General features: G+C 49.0%; 2 protein-coding genes and 1 long non-coding RNA gene across 7 annotated transcripts in view; 1 reads left to right on the top strand and 2 right to left on the bottom strand.

The window, feature by feature from the left end:
• The window catches only part of TRIM24 (tripartite motif containing 24), a 57689-nt gene extending 50341 nt beyond the window's left edge, over positions 1-7348 (top strand). For 2 of the 3 annotated variants that reach the window (XM_062491857.1, XM_062491856.1), the window contains exons 17-20: positions 2615-2747; positions 3681-3755; positions 4953-5102; positions 6118-7348. In XM_062491857.1, the coding sequence (XP_062347841.1) occupies positions 2615-2747; positions 3681-3755; positions 4953-5102; positions 6118-6327 (568 nt within the window). In that variant the 3' untranslated portion in view covers positions 6328-7348. The remainder of the gene's footprint in view (positions 1-2614; positions 2748-3680; positions 3756-4952; positions 5103-6117) is intronic. The other variant, XM_062491855.1, reaches the window with a different exon arrangement.
• LOC134043484 (uncharacterized) lies at positions 231-5600 on the bottom strand. Its single transcript, XR_009933152.1, has 4 exons — positions 5209-5600; positions 3142-3276; positions 2540-2694; positions 231-2421 (listed from the first exon to the last, which is right to left on the bottom strand). It is a non-coding gene; the product is annotated as an uncharacterized LOC134043484 (long non-coding RNA).
• A 5256-nt stretch (positions 7349-12604) lies between the features above and the next one.
• Positions 12605-18612, bottom strand: LOC134043481 (DNA repair protein Rad51 homolog). Of its 3 annotated transcripts, XM_062491854.1 has the most exons (5): positions 18360-18611; positions 15429-16052; positions 14786-14878; positions 14015-14107; positions 12605-13175 (listed from the first exon to the last, which is right to left on the bottom strand). In XM_062491854.1, the coding sequence occupies exons 2-5, from the start codon at positions 15485-15487 to the stop codon at positions 13109-13111; spliced, it is 312 nt and encodes a 103-aa protein (XP_062347838.1). In that variant the 5' UTR covers positions 15488-16052; positions 18360-18611; the 3' UTR covers positions 12605-13108. The 3 variants fall into 3 exon arrangements, with proteins under 3 accessions (XP_062347838.1, XP_062347836.1, XP_062347837.1); XM_062491852.1 differs by lacking the exon at positions 14015-14107 and having other exon boundaries at positions 18360-18612; XM_062491853.1 differs by lacking the exons at positions 15429-16052; positions 18360-18611 and having other exon boundaries at positions 14786-15412.
• Between the last annotated feature and the right edge of the window lie 310 nt (positions 18613-18922).

Below are 18922 nucleotides of genomic sequence, written 5' to 3'. Positions count from 1 at the left end.
TGATTTAATATAGTATTAAATATATTACTTTAGTGCTAAACATGGCTGCGCTCCAAGCATGGGATGTGTAGTGACTGACATATTTTATAACATCTCAGTCAGTGTTGAAACAAGCATTAAGCTTTCTTCATTGGCTGTTACAAAACCATTGCTCAGTTTCTTGACTTTCAAAATAGAGTCTTAAATAGATTATTGTTGCAAGCATTACCAGTGCTTGCTTCTGGAATTAGTGTCTTTGATTAAAATAAACAGCATTTTGCAAAGCCCCAGCTTGGAAATGTCACGTAATAAGCTTGTTTGGATTAAAGGATAAAAACATTGGTCATAACATGCTCAGTGGTTAATGCTTTTATAAATAAGAGGTCTTCCGATTAAATATCAGGATAGTTTACTGGTATAGAACATTTGGATAGCAGCTTAGATTAGCACGTGGATCTCTGTGCTACTCTGAACAGGCATACTTCTGGAAAGTGTGTCTTTCTTTTAAATGCTACTTGAAACGGCACATAAAAATGTTTCTCTTTTTGAAACTTCAAATTCCAGCTTTTTTTTTTTTTTATTAAAACAATGCTATGTTACAGCTTAATGCCATAAGGTAAATGCAGTAAGGCTACAGTAAGCATTTAGATAAATAAATATTCTTTCTGGCACGGAAACAAAAAGTAATCTTGAAGCAGACAGATAACAATGCATTTCAAGACTTGGTTGGTATTAAAATTAAATATTCAATAACAAGTCTTTAAAATGCTTCATTTTTACTTGATCATTCAGGGGAAACAGGTAAAGATGTGTGAGGGCAAGGAGCCAAAAGTCACTTTGATGGCAGGTGTGCAGATCTGTAAAGGTGCATATTATTACAGGTGCATTGTGTTCATGGCCTCCAGAGCACAGTTAGCTGAAGTTTCCTCCTGACTTCTGATGTATCAGGTTTTTGTTCTCATGTTTGTGGCTTTGCTTGCCTTTTTTTTCCCCCAGCTGTAAGTCTGCCAAACAAACTTTAGCCTGTTATCATTAGTTCCTTCAAACACACAAAATAATATTGTTATTATGGCAGTCTGCTGCTTTCAGGGTTGCTTTTTGTTCCTGTTTCAGATGGATAGAGCAATTTCAGAGGTTCATAGTCACAGGGTGTTTTGGGTTGGAAGGGACCTTCAAAGGTCCTCTAATTTGAACCCCCCTGCAATGCTCAGGGACATCGACTAGATGAGGTTGCTCAGAGTCCCCTCCAACCTGGCCTGGAATGTTTCCATGGATAGGGCATGCACCACCTCTCTGGGCAGCCTGTGCCAGTGTTCCAGAGTACTCACCTTAAAAAACTTTTCCTTTGTATCCAGTCTGAATCTACTTTCTTTCAGTTTAAAACAATGTTCCCACCTAGAGTTGTAAGGTCACAGCATATTCTTTCCTTTATTCCAACCTACCACATTGTTCCTGATTCTTAGATATCTTAATGCATCATTCTTCTGTCTTTAATTTGTTCCTTGATGTCTTGTATCACAATATCTTTAGGTCATGGTATGTGTCAATTTTTGTCTATCTGCTACATCATTTCTGTAAGGCTAGTCCAGGCATAGAGGTGACACTGTCATAAATCATTCTGTGAAGTTAAGCCAGTAGAAGGTAAAACTTCTTGAAGCAAAATGTCCATCATTCACCACTGCATGCTAAAACTGGCAGATAGTGAAAATTTTTGGATCAACTGAATAGAAAATAGTAAGATTTTCTTTTTAAATTTGTGACGCCTTCTGCCTTAATATTGAAATGAAAAACGGCTTCTGCAGAAATATTTGCCATTTATGAAGACACTCTTTATAATAACATACCTCTGGCATATAAATGCAGTTGATCCCATAATGGGTTATTGCTGGATTCTGTTGTGTGGTGATTCAGCCCTCTAGTGGTTATCTGCAAGGGTGCAGGGGTTTTTTTGGTGTTTTTTTTTTTGTAGAGAGGTATATTAAAAATATAGACTCTTCATAGTTTTTTCAGTTTTTCAAGTTCATAAATTGTGTTCAACAATCAGTGGACATAGCTTGCAGAACTAACTCTCTTATAACCTTACACTGACATTTAAATCTCCAATATTGTCTTACACAAACCGGTAAAATCATGAACATCTGAAAGGTTTTGGGAGTGAAGTATTTTCAGTTTTACAAAGAACCCTGTCTATGGTCATCTCTTGATTAGTAAGGTACTGTAGATCAAGGTTGTAGAGGGTATGTAGTTCTCACCACACAAGACTAACACTTTTCCTTTTGTTCAGCCCATATTACTCCTTCAGTCTCTCTGTAGTTGTGGTTGTACAGGACTCTTCATAGTGCAGTCCTTAAATCCTGTGAGCTCAAGTGAAAAAATTCAGTATTGACAAAGGTAGAGACCATCTGTCTTTCTGCTGGGACACAATTAGTGACAGCAGTGCAACTAAAAGGAAACAAAGTTGTAATAAAGCATTTTTTGCCAGCTGTCACAGCCTTTTGTACCACCACCAAGAAAACAACAGAGATGCAGAGAAAACCCAGCCCCCAGATGAGGAATTTACCCAGAAATATGTGAAAAGCCTTCCAGCAAAGAGTGCTCCCTCACTGAGGTCAATGTGTCTGTTTGTCTTCTTTAGTGGAGAGTGGATTTGTACATTTTGTCGGGATTTGTCCAAGCCAGAAGTTGAATATGACTGTGATAAACCTGCTCACAGCTCTGAAAAAAGAAAATTGGAAGACACCATGGGTTTGGCACCCATAGACCGCAGGGTAAGGATAAAATTATTATTTAAAACTTTCAAGCTAAAGCAGTTTTGAACTGTGTTAAAAACTTTTGTCAGCATTTCACCTGTTTGCAGTTGGCAACTTGTGTAAATAACACTGAAATTAGTATTTTATTTGGGGTCTTAATCTACATTTATGGAAGAGTAGTAGAGAGAAGACTCCCAGGCTCATGACATTGATTAAGTGGGTGATTATGATGAGATTTATTGCTAACACAGTATGTAATATTGCCAGTGCAATGTATAATATAAGCAGGCCTGAAGGGCTGTAACATGGACAGGTTCAGCTGGAAAAGCACAGGTTTGCACAAAACACAATTGCAAAGCACCAAAAGCACCCATAGAGCTACTTTAGGATTTTATCTCCACCTGTTACTCACCTGTCCAAAGCTGAGTGTTCCCATCCTCATGCTGGTTGTATCCTGCTGGGGTGGGATCCACCTGCAAGCTGCCCTGCAGCCTCGGGAGGTCAGTTTGCCCAGCTGGCTCAGTCTCCAGGAGCATTTTGTACCCTTCTGCAGGCCCATTCCCCACCATGGAATACATTAGTTATGCAAGCATCCAGACAGTTCCTCCTGCAATTCCCACCTGGTGTTCTTATCTTTGGACAAATCATATTGCCCATCAAGAGCAGTGTGTATGTGTGTGGAGGACAGACTCTATCACACCGTTATTTATATATGTTCTATTTGTATTTTGCATTAAATGTAAGTTATAAGCCCTGTAAAGATTCTGAAAAGGAATCAGCAAGCATGAAATCACACAGAAGTATTTTCATAATCTCTTTCAAGGCTCAAGATCCAGTTTAATGTATTTGTATACACAAAGAAAATGGTGAACACTGAGCTCTTTATTTTCTGTAGATTGTGATTTTAGAATAAGCCATTAATCACTTGGTTATCTATTTTTCTTGACACAGAAGTGCGAAAGACTGCTGCTATACCTCTACTGTCATGAAATGAGTCCTGCCTTTCAAGATCCAGTTCCTCTCACAGTATGTACCTCACTTCTTTCCATTTTATGTTAGCAGCATATTTGCCATGTTTCTAATGGCATTCTGAAGTCCATTATCTTAAGTCAAATTCCACAAACATTCAGTGCATTAAACATGCTTAGCTTTATTCAAACTGTCTGAAGGGAGGAAGCTAAAGCCCTGCATCAGCAGGGGATTTACAAGTAAAATTCCACAATAACTGATTCTACTTAATATTTCAAAAATGGCTACAGAAAGTAAGTTCTAACACTGCTGACTTCATATCCCAAGTTAAATCACTGAAAAGGTAAATTTGGATATATTTGGGAGTTTTAAACATTACCTTATTTTGAGAATTGGGGTACTCCATTAGTACTAATAGCCAATTGAATTTCTTACTGACTTGAAATTTGTTAGGTTAAAAATGGTAAACATTACCTGGGTGCATTAGAAGTCCAAGGATACAAAGAGCTACCACTGTGATCAGATGACAAGATGTTTTTCAAGACAAGTCAGTGGGGAAGGACAAGTGAAGGGGGAAAGAGTTCATCAAAAAGTACTATGTTCCTAGGCAGCCTTTATTCCATTTGATTAAGAGTTCTGAAAGACATTCCAGAGTTTAATAATAAGAAATGGCTCAAGAGATTAATTGATTATTCATATTACGGTCATGTGTTACTAGATTCAGGTATTAGAAACGTGAATCTTGTTATGAGAAAGTAGAAAAAATATATATTACCACTGGTTTTCATTCTTACTTACTTTCTTATTGTTTCTAAAGAACAAAATCCTTAATCTTACAGCCACAGTTTGGGTATGAAAACCATTGATATCTCTGAAATTTGCTGCCATTTCAAAAGACTTACTTCATATGGTGGTCTTGAAAATAAAACTTAATAGATAGCTTATTTGACTACACATGAAAATAATGTCCAAACCAACTCATTGGCTCTGTTATATGTAGTTAGTGGAGGTTTTATGTGTTTGTCTTTGATTTTAAAATAGGTATTGGAAAGAGTGCATTTTAGCCAACAAATTGTCATACATCACTGTTATTCCAGAAACTGTCTGCGTGTATGTTAAAAGTGCAATTCTTGTATCTTTGAGTTGCACTTTTAAGATGAGACTAAGTCTTGCCCACTCCATCAAATCTGAAGGTTTTTAAAACAATAAATTATGAACACAATTGCATTTTGCACCTTTTTTTCCTCCACTTAGGTCCCTGATTACTACAAAATAATCAAAAAGCCTATGGACTTGTCAACCATCAAAAAAAGACTTGAAGTGACCAATTCATTCTACACAAAGCCAGAAGATTTTGTGGCTGATTTCAGACTAATTTTCCAGAACTGTGCTGAATTTAATGAGGTTAGAAAAACAGATGTTTTATCATATTTTGTTGGCTTAGTTGCTTTCAGGAAAACTATAATGGGGGTAGAACTTATAACACAAGAATTTATTGTACTGAACTTACTTGGATGATGAGACTGCAGTGAAAACATAGATCAGATTTGACACTACTGTGGTCTAAGATAACTCTGCAGTGGAGGTCTTTCCTTAGAAGGGAGGAGGATGGTAACAAGCTGAATTGCAGGATGGCAGCTAAAAGAAAAAGACAATTTTTTCATACAGGTTAATGGTGGGCATTATGATCGCCTTCATCCAATCTTAAATTCAGTGGGATTTTCATTCTGGGAGCTCTGTACCCACCCTTATTATTTCGAGTAGCATGTTAAGTAATTGTTATTGTCCCCTACTGCACATAAGGAAACATGTGGTTCATGTTCCACAAAATGAGAGAGGATTACAGTGGGGATAAAGACTTCTGCAAGTGGCCTCTGTGGGGTTCTCATCCAGACACCCTTGATAGCAAGGAATTATTCCAACTCTGGTGATTGCTGCTTCAGGAAACTGATAGCTGTGGTGGCTGTGGGTGACTTCAGGAGGGCTTAGTCTTCCATGTTACAGTCATTGTCTACTCAGTGATATTTTCACTGTTACTAAAACTATCTGTAAGCTAGAGAAGTTTATAACACCCTGAGGACATATCTATGTTTTACAGCACAACAAAACTCTGCCCCCCTGCTTCCACTCCAGTCATGAGTTAACAGTTCTTAGAATCTTTATATAGCTTTGAGAACCCAGGCAGTGTGATTTTTGTGGCTTCTGTGATCACCTGTCAGAGACAAAAATCACAGGGGGTTGTTGGCTGGAAGATCTGCCTTCACTCTGGGTTTTTGTGCTCCTTGGGGCCCTGGAAGGTGCTCCATAGCCATTCTTGCTGCTGAGTGATGGTTTTTTGTAGTTTGTACCTAAAAGACCTAATGAGATCTAAGTACAAAGCTATTTCATGATGCACTGATGTTGTTAATTCACCCAACAGCCCGATTCAGAAGTGGCTGATGCTGGCATGAAACTTGAAGCCTACTTTGAGGATCTTCTAAGGAACCTTTATCCAGAGAGAAAGTTCCCTGTACAGCCAAGCAGCGAGAGTGGAAAGGATAATCCAGAACATACCGATGACTCGGACGATGACTTTGTGCAGCCCCGGAAAAAACGCCTCAAAGGAGAAGACCGTCAGTTCCTTAAATGAGCCACATGTGTTACTACAGAAAGTTTTTTTAAAAACTGAGAATATTTATCACTGGTATCACTGTTTTGACTTGTAGGTTTGTGAATATTTACTAGACTTTCTACCCCCTGTCTGAAACAAATTGAATGGCGATCAAGGCATGTGAAGAGCTTCTCTGAAGTTCAAACCTTTCATCTCTTCTGGAGCAGCTTTAGAAATGGCCATTTCTTTGGGGTGACAGGTGTTTAACTTTGTTTTGAAGAAGAAGTTTGTAAAGAATTGAACTTCAAAACACAACATGGGTTCAACATGCGGCTTTCTGAGTTTGAAGAAAATGTGATTTCACCAGACTTAATTTTACCAAAGGCATGTGGCTGGCCATAATTTGATCTCTGTGTACTGTATTTCACACAAGCCATGAAAAAAGATGGTGTAATGTTATTGTCCTGCAATTACTGATTCGTATAACGAAAGAGTAGTTGCCCCCCAGCAAAGTTATTGGAAATTTAATAACGTAAGGGGGGAGGGTATTAAAAAAACCACAAAAAACCTATTAATTTGTGAGAGTTTCTGATGGAGGAAGGAAAGGACAGAATATTTTAGTTTGCACCATTTTTCTCATCACCAGCAGGAACAATGGTATTTCTGTACTATTTTGTTTAACGGGTGTCTCAACTGTGATGTACCTCTGTTTAATGAAGTTGGTGGGAAAGTCTTGAGTGGAAAAACGTTTGTTGGCAAAACCAGTCATTTTCTGTGAATTTTTAAAGAGGGAAGCAAAAACATCCTTTCTGTCCACAGTCTCTCTTTCTCCCATATTTCTAAATATGTCAGAATGCAACCAGCATTCACTTGGGAGTACACAAGTTTGAAGAGAAAGGTATTACTCTTCAGCCCTCCATCTGTCCCTGAAGACCTGAAAATGAGGATGAATTACCTTATTTTGTTCCATCTACTTTCCAGGAGCTCTGACAACATTGGGACTCCTTCTGCTCTTGGAGCACACCTCTAGTGGGAGCCTTCTGTGAAAGCTTTCCATCAGCTCCCTACTTCTAGCTGGCTCCCTAAAGAACTCTAAACTTAATCCAAACAGAACTTCATCCAACTCTAACTGTTTATTTTAAGGCATCTCTGAGGGCTACTGTTTGGGCTTTAATTTCTATGAGGGAAGATTCCCTTGATGGATGATGTCTCCAAGCTGAAAGGGATTTGGGGTGGGTGGGACATACCTGGGGGTGTGCAAGAGCTCCAGGAATTGCTGTCTGAGCCCCTCTGCAAACACACCCTGCCGACATTCTCAGGTACTGCCAGCTGTTCCTTGGGGAAATTCTGGGATGGCAGTGGGGTCTGTACAACCTGAAGCATCTCCAGGTGGCAGTTCAGGGCAGCCCCTGGCCGAGGAGCCATGGGCAGCCCTTTATCCACCTCCATCCAAGCACTGCCCAGGAATCCCAGTGCCCATCCCCAGGATGTGTGCTTGGCACACTGCATCCCACCGGCAGGACACTGCAGGCACAGCTCCTCCCCTGCAAATACCAAGGTCAGCAGGTGCTGGTTCCCTTTCTGGGGCTCCCAGCCTCCTCCTGCCCTGCATTCCCAGCCAACTAGGACACATTGAGGAAACACCAAGGAACATAACTGGTAGTGAGTGGGAGTCACTGAGGGCTCCGTGCAGCTCTGGGCCTGAAAAGCAGCCCCAGCCTCGGCATCTGCTGTGATTTTGGGCTGTGAACACTCACCTGCAGCAAACACTCCTTTGCAGGCTGGACCAGACCTAACACTCTCCAGAAGAACTGTGGGTACCGACCAAGTGAACCCTCAGGACTTGTCCTGCTTATTTCTCCCTGAAAAAGGGACTTGGAATGAGTGTATTTGTAGTTGCTGAATATAACCTTAGAAAGGGCAGGAAACCAGAATTATGCAAAAAAGTTTTGGGGTGTCATGTCAGATGCTGGCGTACAGCAGAAAAGGAGCTGCATTTGCATTGGAATTCATTTGCTATCAGCAGCCATTCCCATTCCAGGCAGGACCTCCCTCATGACCCTGAGATTGGCTCAGGTGCTGGGAACAGAGTGTTAAGAAGGCTAAGATTCTGAATTCGATCCCTACATGGGCCAATCACTTACCACTATTTGATTTGATGATCCTCGTGGCTCTTTCCAACTCAGAATCTCCTATGCTCTGGAAACAAAGAGTAAATAGTTTTCACTGGCTCTTCAAAACCCAGAGATCTTCCCATTAGTAATTGCGAGCCACAGAGAAAGCAGGGGAGAGGATAGAGAGCTTCAGGTCTCATCCGGCAGGTACCGGATGAGCGGCTGGAGCGGGTCCGAGCACCAGGGAGGGGCGGTACCCGCGTCCCGCCCGCTTCCAGCCGCGATCCAGCACCTGCTCCGGGGAACGGCCGCCCTCCTCCGGCACAGCCCCGGCTTCTGACGGCCGCGGTGCGACCGTGCCCGGAGCCCCGGCAGAACCCTAGCTCCGCGCCGGCCAAAACTGGAGCGGCAGCGCCGGGCTCGACCCCAGGGCCCATCCCGGAGTGGCTCCTCCAGCCCGTGGTCATCCCGGACCCTGTTAAAGCCCAAATCCCTCATCCTGCCCGCTGAGAAAAAAAGGGGCTCCGGCAGGAACCCCCAGCAGATACCGGCAGGAGCCGGACCCGAATTCCTGGGCCCGGATCCCGGTGCCGCTCCGAGCGAGGGTCCGGCCGCAGCCCGGGACGAACACCCACCGCCCCGAGCGGAGCAGCTGCGGATCCGCCGGCATTTATGGGCCGGGCGGGGCCGGCACAGGTGTGGAGGGCGGGGCCGGCACAGGTGCGCGGGGTCCCAGAGCGGCTGCGCGGGGCGGGGCCGGGGGGATTTAAGCCCCGGGAATGGCGTCTGTAGCCATTTGCCCCTCGGTGCTCGGGGCGGGCGGCTGCGGCCGGGCCGGGCTCTATATCTCTTTCCGCATTTATTTTCTTTAACTTTTCCGGTTTTTTTTCTCTATACCTCTCCTTTCTCCCTCCCCTCCCCCACCCCCTACTCCCTCCCCCCCCCAAACCCCCCCCCTCCCTCTCCCCCCTAGCCCTCCCCTCCCTCCCCCCCCCCCGGCCCAGTCCCCCCATCCCCTCTCTCCCTACACACCCCGACCCTGGACACCCGGACACCCTCCGTCCTCTCCCTCCTCCTTCCATCCTTCCTTCCCCCCACGCCGGCACCCCCTGCCCCCTCTCCCTGCTCCCCTTCCCCCTCCCAGATCCCCCCAACCTGCCTTCACTCCTCTTCCTCCTTACTCCCAGTCCCCTCCCCTGCTGCCCGCACACCCCAGCTCTCCAGTTCTCTGTAGTTGTCACCTTCCCCCGACCACTCCCTCTGCCCCCTATTCCCGTTCTCCATCCTCCGCTCTCCTTTTTTTGCCCCCCGCAGCAGCGGGGCTCGGGGTGCCGGAGAATAAAGCCCAGAGGGCTGGAACCCGGTGCCCTCTGCTCTCGCTGGAGTCCCCACACGGGGCCGGACCCGCTCGGCGGGACCCCCCCATTCCGGTCAAACACACCGCCCGACACCGCCGGGGTTCCGGCTTTCCTCACATCACACGGGGGGTCCCGGGGGGTCGGGGCTGGGGGTCAGGGAGGGACCCCTCCTCCGGAGGGGGTGCTGGGGGGAGGGGGTGAGGGTGGGCCCCTCCGGAGGAGGGGATGGGTGGGTTGGGGAGGGCCCCCTCCGGAGGAGGGGGTCCCTGGGGGGGGGGGGGGTCAGGGTGGGCCCCCTCCGGAGGAGGGGGTCCGAGGGAGGGGGCGGAGGGGGATGATTTCCCCCTCCGGTCCCCTTCCCGGGACCCCCTCCTCCGGACGGGGTCGGCCCCGGCCCCCTCCGTGGGGTGGGGGGGGGGGGGGGTGGGGGAAGGAAAGGTGCTCGTTTGTCTGTTACTGGTTTTCTAATGTCTGTTCACTGCGCAGACGGACGTGAACCATCCCGCTTTCCCTCCCTCCCCGGTCCGGAGGAGGGGGTCCCCTGGAGGGGGGGTCGGGGCTGACCCCGTCCGGAGGAGGGGGTCCGGGGGAGGGGACCGGAGGGGGAATCTCCCCCCTCCGCCCCGCCCCCTCCCTCGGACCCCCTCCTCCGGAGGGGGCCCCCCCTGACCCCCCCCCAGGGACCCCCTCCTCCGGAGGGGGCCCTCCCCAACCCACCCCCCCCCACCCATCCCAACCCCCCCCCTCCCCCATCCCCTCCTCCGGAGGGGCCCACCCTCACCTACCCACAACCCCTCCCCCCAGCCCCCCCTCCGGAGGAGGGGTCCCTCCCTGACCCCCAGCCCCGACCCCCCGGGACCCCCCGTGTGATGTGAGGAAAGCCGGAACCCCGGCGGTGTCGGGCGGTGTGTTTGACCGGAATGGGGGGTCCCGCCGAGCGGGTCCGGCCCCGTGTGGGGACTCCAGCGAGGGCAGGGGGCGCCGGGCTCCGGCCCTCTGGGCTTTATTCGGCTGCGGGGGGCAAAGAAGGAGAGCGGAGGACGAGGAGAGATGGGGGGATGAGGAGGGGTAGGGAGGGGAAGGGAAACACCAGGTGGGGGAAAGAGGGAGGGTGGACACAAGAGAGGAAAAAGAAGGGATAGGACAGGAGAGGAAGGAGTGTAGGGGGAAAGGAGGGAAGATTTCGGGACGAGAGGGAAGGGGTGTGTAGGGGGAGAAAGAAGGACAATACCGGGAGAAAGAAGGAGAGGAAGAAGGGGGGGACAGGATGGGAGGCCGAAGCCCCCGCGCCTCACCTGCGGAGCCCGCAGAGGAGCTCCCGCCCGCGCCGTGCTCGGAGGGAGCAAATGGCGGGCCAGGTGATTTCCGGGTATTAAATCACCTCGGCCCCGCCCCGCGCAGCCGCCCTGGGGCCCGAGCACCTGAGCCGGGCCCGCCCCGCGCACCTGAGTTGGGCCCGCCCCGCCCCGGGTCCCTCCTCACGGAACTCCGGCCCCGCCCCGGGCCCCTCCTCACGGAACTCCGGCCCCGCCCCGGGCCCCTCCTCACAGAACTCCGGCCCCGCCCCGGGCCCCTCCTCACGGAACTCCGGCCCCGCCCCGGGCCCCTCCTCACGGAACTCCGGCCCCGCCCCGGGCCCCGCCCTGCCCGGGATGGGGCCGGTGCTGTCGCTCGCGGCCCCGCCCGTCACACCTGGGCCGAGCCGGCCCTGGGACCGGGGCTTCGGGCCCGAGTCCTGCCCGTGTCCGCTGGGGATCCCGGGGCCGGAGGAGCGGGGCGGGATTGGCGCTGGGATGGGGACCGGGCTCGACGCGGGCGGGAGGAGCCGCTCCGGGACGAGCGCTGGGGCCGGGCCCGGCGCTGCCGCTCCGGCTGTGGCCCCGCCGGGGTTCCAGGACCCTCCTGCTGTGACTCCAGCTGCTCCCGTGGGATTTGCAGCCTGTGGGACTCTAATGAAGTGCCAGGTGCTAAGCACGACAGAAAATAATGGGAAAGCTCTCTGGATCAGGGAGTGTCCCAAAGAGGTGGCAGTGCTCAGCATCCCCTGGCTGGAATTTAGTGACAGCCCCCCCCCCCTTCCATACTGTTCCTGTATCTCTGGCACTGATCACCATCCCTGCCCAGGGTTTGGAGGTTCCAGCACAGCCCCCCCAGCACATCCCACTGCTTCCTCAACTCCCCTTTAACCAGGATACTTTTTTGGGGTAGGGCACCCAAACCCAGCAGAGTTGGCTGTAATCAGTTTTGGGGCATCTCCCCTCTCCCCTCCTCACTGAATTCCCACTGCCAAAACCAAGCCTGAGGCTCGGCTCCCCATCCCCTCCGTCTCCAAGAAACTGCACTTGCACTTCCCAACCCAGCAGGGCAGCAATGCTGTTCTCATTGTGTATCTTGATTGCAGCAACTGCTTAAGAAAATAATTCAAAGAAATTCAGAGAATGAAGAGACAATAAAGAGCTGCCAGCTCCAACCAAGGGCTGCTCAAACCCCTTCTCAGTGATTTGCTTTAATTAACCAATGCAAATGAACCAATCCAAACAACATTGCTACAGTTTTATTATTTTCAATCCAGTTCTGGAGAGATACTGCAGATTATAAAAGAATATTTTAAACCCCAAAACTCTTCTAGGAGATACATAGGGCAGGGCTGCACTGCACCCCCAAACTGAGAACTGGGAGAAAAGACAAATCCAGACTGACACATTGGTGCAGCTTCTGCCAGCCAGAACAATCCTTGGTCTGAGCACACACCTGTAAATTCCAGGAACCTGGGATGTCATCAATATCCTCCTGGGCCTTTTCATTAAAAGCAGACTTCCACAGAGAACTGATGAAATACAGAATATTAGATGGAAATGGAAAGGAACAGCATCCCCCAGGATGCTGCAGCATCCAAAAGAAAATGAACAGAAAGATTATGGACTGGGACCATCCCAAATCCCAAATCCCTGGTGTGGAATGCCACTCTGCTTTGGTTTATAAATCACCATTCTCTCCATGGACAAACCCTTCAGCTTTGCTTCCAATTCACCGAGTTCCCAGCTGTGGCCACCGAGATTCCTCTGCACGGCGCCCACGGCGGGATCCAGGGAAACGCGCGGGGTATGGTCCCATGGGAACGCTGCCCAGGAAGCACATGGAGCTCAGCTGTGCTGCAGCCCCGAGGGAGAGCTCTTCCCAAAGCTCTGGCTGTGCTCGGCTGTCCCGAAATTGCCACGAAATTCCCACGCTGACAGCCACGGCTTCCTCCACCCTCTGCCTCGGGGAGCATCCCTGCGGTGCCAGCAGGAAAGGAGCCTCTTAGGGACACGGAGCATCCCTGGGGATGCAGGGCAAGAAAAGGAGTTCTCAGTCTTTAGCCTGATCCAGCAGCTGCGCCTGGCGGTCGCTGTTAAAGCCCTGGCAGAGGCCATTCCTGCAAAATCGGGGAAAAAAGGGATGAACCTTGGAGCTCCTGGAGTTAGCCAGGACCTTTGCCAAAAGACTGGAAGAAAAACTCACATGACCACCAGAAACAAAAACAGAGGGGAAAAATGCAAGCTGTGGTGATGAAAAGAGAAGGGAATGATTGGAACCATTTGAAATGGGTAAGAGGAAACGGCCTCACGTGATCCCAGGGGAGGTTTAGGCTGGATATTGGGAAGTCTCTTAGAGGAAAGGCTGTCCAGCCCTGGCACAGCTGCTCAGGGCAGTGGTGGAGGCCCCATCCCTGGAGGGATTTAAAGCCGCGTGAATGTGGCACTTGGGGACATGGGACAGTGGCCTCGGCAGCGCAAGGGAACACCTGAGTACCGTGATCTCAGAGGGCTCCTCCAACCTGAAGGATTCCATGATTCCAAGGACACCCTGTACACAGCCAGCACAGACACACCTGTGCCTGCTGCAAGCATCATTGCACTTCCTCTCCTTCACTTGGCTGCCAAATATTCCCTGGTGACAGGGAACACGGGAGCAGTCCTTGCTGTGGGCGAAGCCAGCAGGATTAGATCAAATTCCCTTCAGGAAGAACTGACAGGATGCAGCCAGTCCTGCCCCCAGCTGCTTGGAAAGCTCCCAGTCCCATCCAGTAGCAAGAGAGGGAAATCACCTCATGCTGAGGGACAATGACAGGAGAGCTGTGGGGAGAGAGCGGCAGAGATGGGAGAGGAATGGCAACACCAGAGCTTTCCGAAGGGAACACCTGCCAGATGAACCTCCAGGACCTGTGGAAAACTGAGCTGTGAATCCATCTACTCCTGTCTTGCACTCACTGACCTTTCAGCCACAGCCAGGAACTGCTCTGGATGGAAGCTGCTCTGTGCCCGTGGATGTGGCTTTTCCCTCGCTGCCCCCACAGTCTGTAGGGAGCTAAAGGAGAAGGAAAGGAATGAACAGGGAATAAAGTATCCATAAATACAGCAGACATTGCCACATGCCCTCATCGAGCTCATACAACAAATAATATCCCAAGTTATTGTGATTCAATTCCCATTTAGCTGGGAAAAGCAAGAGGGAAGATTGTTGGTCCCCATCTCTGACTCCTTCCCTTTGCAGTACCTGTCACCCTGGAGTGACAGGACAAGGGGGAATGGCTTCCCACTGAGAGAGGGCAGGGATAGATGGGATATTGGGAAGAAATTCCTCCCTGTGAGGGTGCTGAGGCCCTGGCACAGGTTGCCCAGAGAAGCTGTGGCTGCCTCTGGATCCCTGGAAGTGTCCAAGGCCAAGGGGCTTGGAGCAACCTGGAATAGTGGAAGGTGCCCCTGCCCATGGAACTGGATGTGCTTTAAATTCCCTTCCCACCCAAACCACTCCAGGATTCCATGATTCTACACAAGATGACAGGTGCTCAATGTTGAACTGAGAAGATGGGAAGTTTAGGGAGTCAACTAAATTATCAAATTAAGTCCAAGCCACTATATTTTAGGGAATGGCAACCTCTAGACAGTAATAAACACTTAGAAAGTCAAGGGAGTTGCTCAAATTAGCTAATAGCCCAAGGCTGTGGTGTCTGAATATTGGGCTGTAATGAGGTGAACCACCCACCTTGACCAGTGACTGCCAGGCTGGGACACAGCTGCTTCTTCCCAGTATGGAATTCCCCAAAGAACTCCATTATGGATCCTGCTTCTATTTCTCCTGGAGGGAAAATGACAATAACAATTATAAATAAATAGTGAAAGATCACATGTTACAAACAAGTATCTGTGTATGTATCTATCCCACATATAAAATATTGCATGTGTAGAGACTCAGATAAACACTGAATTTGGCTGAAAGTTTCAAAACTAAGAGGGAAAACTTCTGAAATTTGTTCATGCTGTGGATAAGAAGTCCAGGTGTGTTTCTGAAGATGCTGAAGAGCTGAAATTACTTACTTTCATTTTTGGATTACCAGAGGAATGGGGAGGTGGTGATGCCTGGTTTTGTTTCCCCTGAACATATCACAAACTTAAATAAACCAGAAACATCCATAAATGGGCAGCTCTGGCTCTTGCATCCTGACTAAAAGGATTGAAGACTATTTCAGCAGCTTTTAAAATACAAGCAATTATTCAAGAGCAGTCCTAGAGGTCTTTCATACAACCAAGACTTGTCTTATGTGGTTCCATGCAAAGATCAAACTCATGGGAAAACCCCACCCCAATAACTGAGCTTAAGCAGGAAAGACAAATAATAAAATGCTGACCTTGAAGCAGCTTGTCCAGCTCTTTGGAGCGAGTGGTGATCTGGATGATCTCTGGCCATTGCTGGTGGAATTCTGTGGCCCTGCTAAAGCCCATGGGAACAGTTTGGCTGCCTCAGCCTGAGGGAAAACCCAACTGAGCAGTGCCAGAAGAGCTCATGCCATTCATTAACCCCCAGTAATTAATATTTCCTGCCTCATGTATCATTCCATGCACATTTCACAGACCTTGCACGAGCTGATACCTCTGCACAGAACTGAAATTCTGCTCCAAGAAAAAGCTCCGACATCCCTTTTGTGTGTTTTATGGAAATACCCTCCACTTCAGTCCTGTCCTGGTGCACTTTTCCCATCAAAAGTCATGTCAGAACTCCAATCACATTTACTGCCCTTTGGAGACCTTCCAAATTCACCACAACACTTTCAGCCAGCAGAGATCAATCTGTGGAATATCTTGGGTTAAAGTTCTAGAACATCTTAACCGGGATTTTGTCATCTTTGGTTTCACTTTTCACTGATGCCTTTAATGTTCAGCAGCTCCTTCTCTGGTGCATAATCCACAGCCTCCACTGTGTAAAATACAGCTTCTTCCAGCCTCTTCCCATCACTGGAATTTGTGCCACATTGCTGGGAAGGAAGGGGGAAAAGGACACCTGTTAGTATTTTTTGATTGTTTTGGGTTTTTTTTGGACAGAACACAAGAATCTAGCAAAGAAGTTTGCAGATTCACTGTGTTTTGAAGGAAAAAAAGTTTAGGTTGGCTATTATGAGGGAATACTTCCCGGTGAGCCAAATCACACAAATCTCTGCTGGAAGAAACAAAAGTTTTCAGCTTCTAATCTTTCAAAACTGGAAGACCAGACCCAGCAAAGCCCCTGACCGTCCAATTTTCTGTAGCAAGCTCTAGTCTGGTAAAAACCCTTCAACCCAGGCTATTTTTCCATGGCTTTCTGTTCTAATCTAAAATATTTATATGAGCTTTACTACAAGAGAGTTCAAATCCACAGCAAAATACAGAGAATCCAATTATATCAGCAAAATAACTTATTTTTCTCATGCACCCTATCGCAAGTCCTGGTGGGACCACCAATTGGTACAGATGCAGTGTGGAGCAGGGAAAGAATTAGGATCATTTCTCCAATTCCAATGTTCTCAGTGAGGTTGGGAAACACAAGGATTATTTGGTTTACACGAGAAGATTGGAGTCTGTCTTCAGTGACTGGCAGACAACACTTGCTGGGAAACATTTCCAGCCTCTCTCAGCACAGGCAAACCATAAATAGCAGGATGGAATCTTGGAACAGAAATTATCAGGTGCTTTTTCCCAAGGTGGCATCTCCCCAGACAGCAGCCAGTGTAAGCACAGCTCACAGGACAGGAGGATCTCTCTCCTCCTGGGATAAAAGTCCTTGTTTCCCCACCTTTCACATCCTCAACAGCAAATTTTCCTTATGGGTAACATGTAAGAAAAGAAAAATTCCAACTGAATTGTTAATTTGCCAGGATGACAGCCCTGGGTTGGACATTTTCCCTGCTGTGCTCCTGCTCTTTTCAGAGTAGCCTGAACAAGTTTTCCAGCCAGGAGAGCCCATCCTGGCACAAAGAGCCACCCCTTAGTACTACAGTTATTTACACCTCGGCTCTTGGCTGCACAGAAGTGTCCTGAAAGCCCCAGCTGGGGCACAACCTTCAGCACAGGTCACTTTGCATGGTCCAGGTGCACACAAAGCACACACCGGCCTCCAACTCCTCCCTCCTGACTCAGTGACCTTCTGGAATGGCACAAAAGAAGGAATTCCGACCTACCTCGGGCTTTCCTACCCCCTCCCTGCCTTCAGGGCACTGCTGGGCAAGGGCAGCATTCCCTCCCTGCTCCAAGCTCTCCCCCACTCTGGAATCACAACTGAAACATTACACATACAACAAACCCTTTCTGAATTAAAAATATAACACTTCACTCACCTGGAGAAATAAAAAAAAGTGAGATCTGCTAAATTTCCCTAAGCCAGGCAACACAAAACAAACAAAAAACCTTTTCAGTTTGGGCAAAAAAAAGAACCTTTCATTCCACTTTTTCATCATTTTTAACAATCTACCATGTTCATTTTATCTCTCTTCAAAAAAAAAAAAAAAAAGCCAAGTCAACTTTGAGAACTGTATATTCTGGTGTCCCAAGCTAACTCATAAATGCATTATCTTCCCCTATGCCCAAGATACATCTTAGAACAGAAACGTCCAAACTCACTTCTCCTGGGAACCCGTAGAATTCTGTGTCAGTAGCTCAGCATCGCCTGATGAAAACCCCACAGATCTGCAGTGGGTTCTGCCTGCTTGGATTTTCGATTCCCCTTTCCCCAGCTGCTCCCTGCCCTGGCATCTGGGGCAGTTGTTTAAACCGGGCAGGACTGGGAGGGGGTGACGCGTCCTCTTTCCCTGAGCTGCCTTTGGGTCCTGCTGTGTCAGCCCCCCAGGCCCTGCACAGCAGCATTTCTTTCTTTCTTTCCTTCGCTGCCTCAGAATTCCCAGCCAAACAGGAGATCCACACCCCTCCCTCACCCTGCACCTGCTGCGGGGGTCACAGAGCAGGAGAGAGCACAGCTGGAATGCCCCAAAACTGCTCAGCTTTGCTGCTTTCAAGGAGACTTTCACACCCAGGGACCTGAACGGTCCCAGATGTGAACATGGCATTTGAAACAAACCTGATAAATACATGATTTGGCAGCCAGCGCTAGAGCTGGTCCCCCACACACACAGACACACGAGGCTGCTGCCAGTTGCCATTTCAGCAGCTCCGGGACACGACCACCACCCACAGCTCCGACCTCCTCGGCCCGGAGTGCACCCAGCACTCCCGGATCGCTGCTGGGAGCTGCAGCTCTCCCTGCCGCCTCTGCCTGGCCAGCCCCGCCTCCAGCTCCGGCCCGCACCTCTCACCTCCTGCGAAGCAGCGGCTCCGTCTCGCTGGCTGCTCCCGGCTCTGCTGACCCCACAACCCGTTTTCGCACATCGGGTAACGCCACAAAAAGTCGCGCTGAAAGCGCTGGGTCGGCGTCGGCGCCGCGATCAGCCACCCGAATGGGAGCAGCACGGTCATTCCACGCCGCCGTTTTTTCCCTACCCAAGGCGCATGCGCCTGATGCCTGATGATATTTGGAAGGTCAACAAGCGGTGTACCGAGCCGCCATCTTTGGTGCGGCACCACAACACTTCCGCACTTTGTCGCCATCTTGGGTGCTGGCAGAAGCCATTTCAGGCTAAGGTGCCAGCTTTGGTGTGGTACAATTAAGCCCCCGTCCCCCAAAGGCGTCGTACTTTTCGCCTGCCTGAAATTCCCCCCCCCCCCACCCCCCTCGACTCCGATTCCGACCCGATCCCGTGCTTTCAGCGGCAGCAGGCAGTGACAAGGACGCCTCTGTCGCGGTCCTGCCACATCCGCCACTTTGAGCGTGGCTCAACCCCGGCCGGCCATCTGTAGTGTCCTGTCACGTGATTTTCTG

This window comes from Cinclus cinclus, chromosome 4 (assembly GCF_963662255.1).
Source record: "Cinclus cinclus chromosome 4, bCinCin1.1, whole genome shotgun sequence".
Classification (NCBI taxonomy): Eukaryota; Metazoa; Chordata; class Aves; order Passeriformes; family Cinclidae; genus Cinclus; species Cinclus cinclus.
This window is presented reverse-complemented; position numbering and strand designations above follow the sequence as displayed.

What these genes read in the sequence shown, in the direction of transcription:
- LOC134043481 (XM_062491852.1), bottom strand. Translation starts at nt 15,522, where the DNA reads ATGGGCTTTAGCAGGGCCACAGAATTCCACCAGCAATGGCCAGAGATC. An exon ending in GCTGGACAAGCTGCTTCAAG is followed by an intron (nt 14,879 to 15,428) that starts GTCAGCATTTTA and finishes TTTTCCCTCCAG; the next exon opens with GAGAAATAGAAGCAGGATCC. An exon ending in CCTGGCAGTCACTGGTCAAG is followed by an intron (nt 13,176 to 14,785) that starts GTGGGTGGTTCA and finishes CCGATTTTGCAG; the next exon opens with GAATGGCCTCTGCCAGGGCT.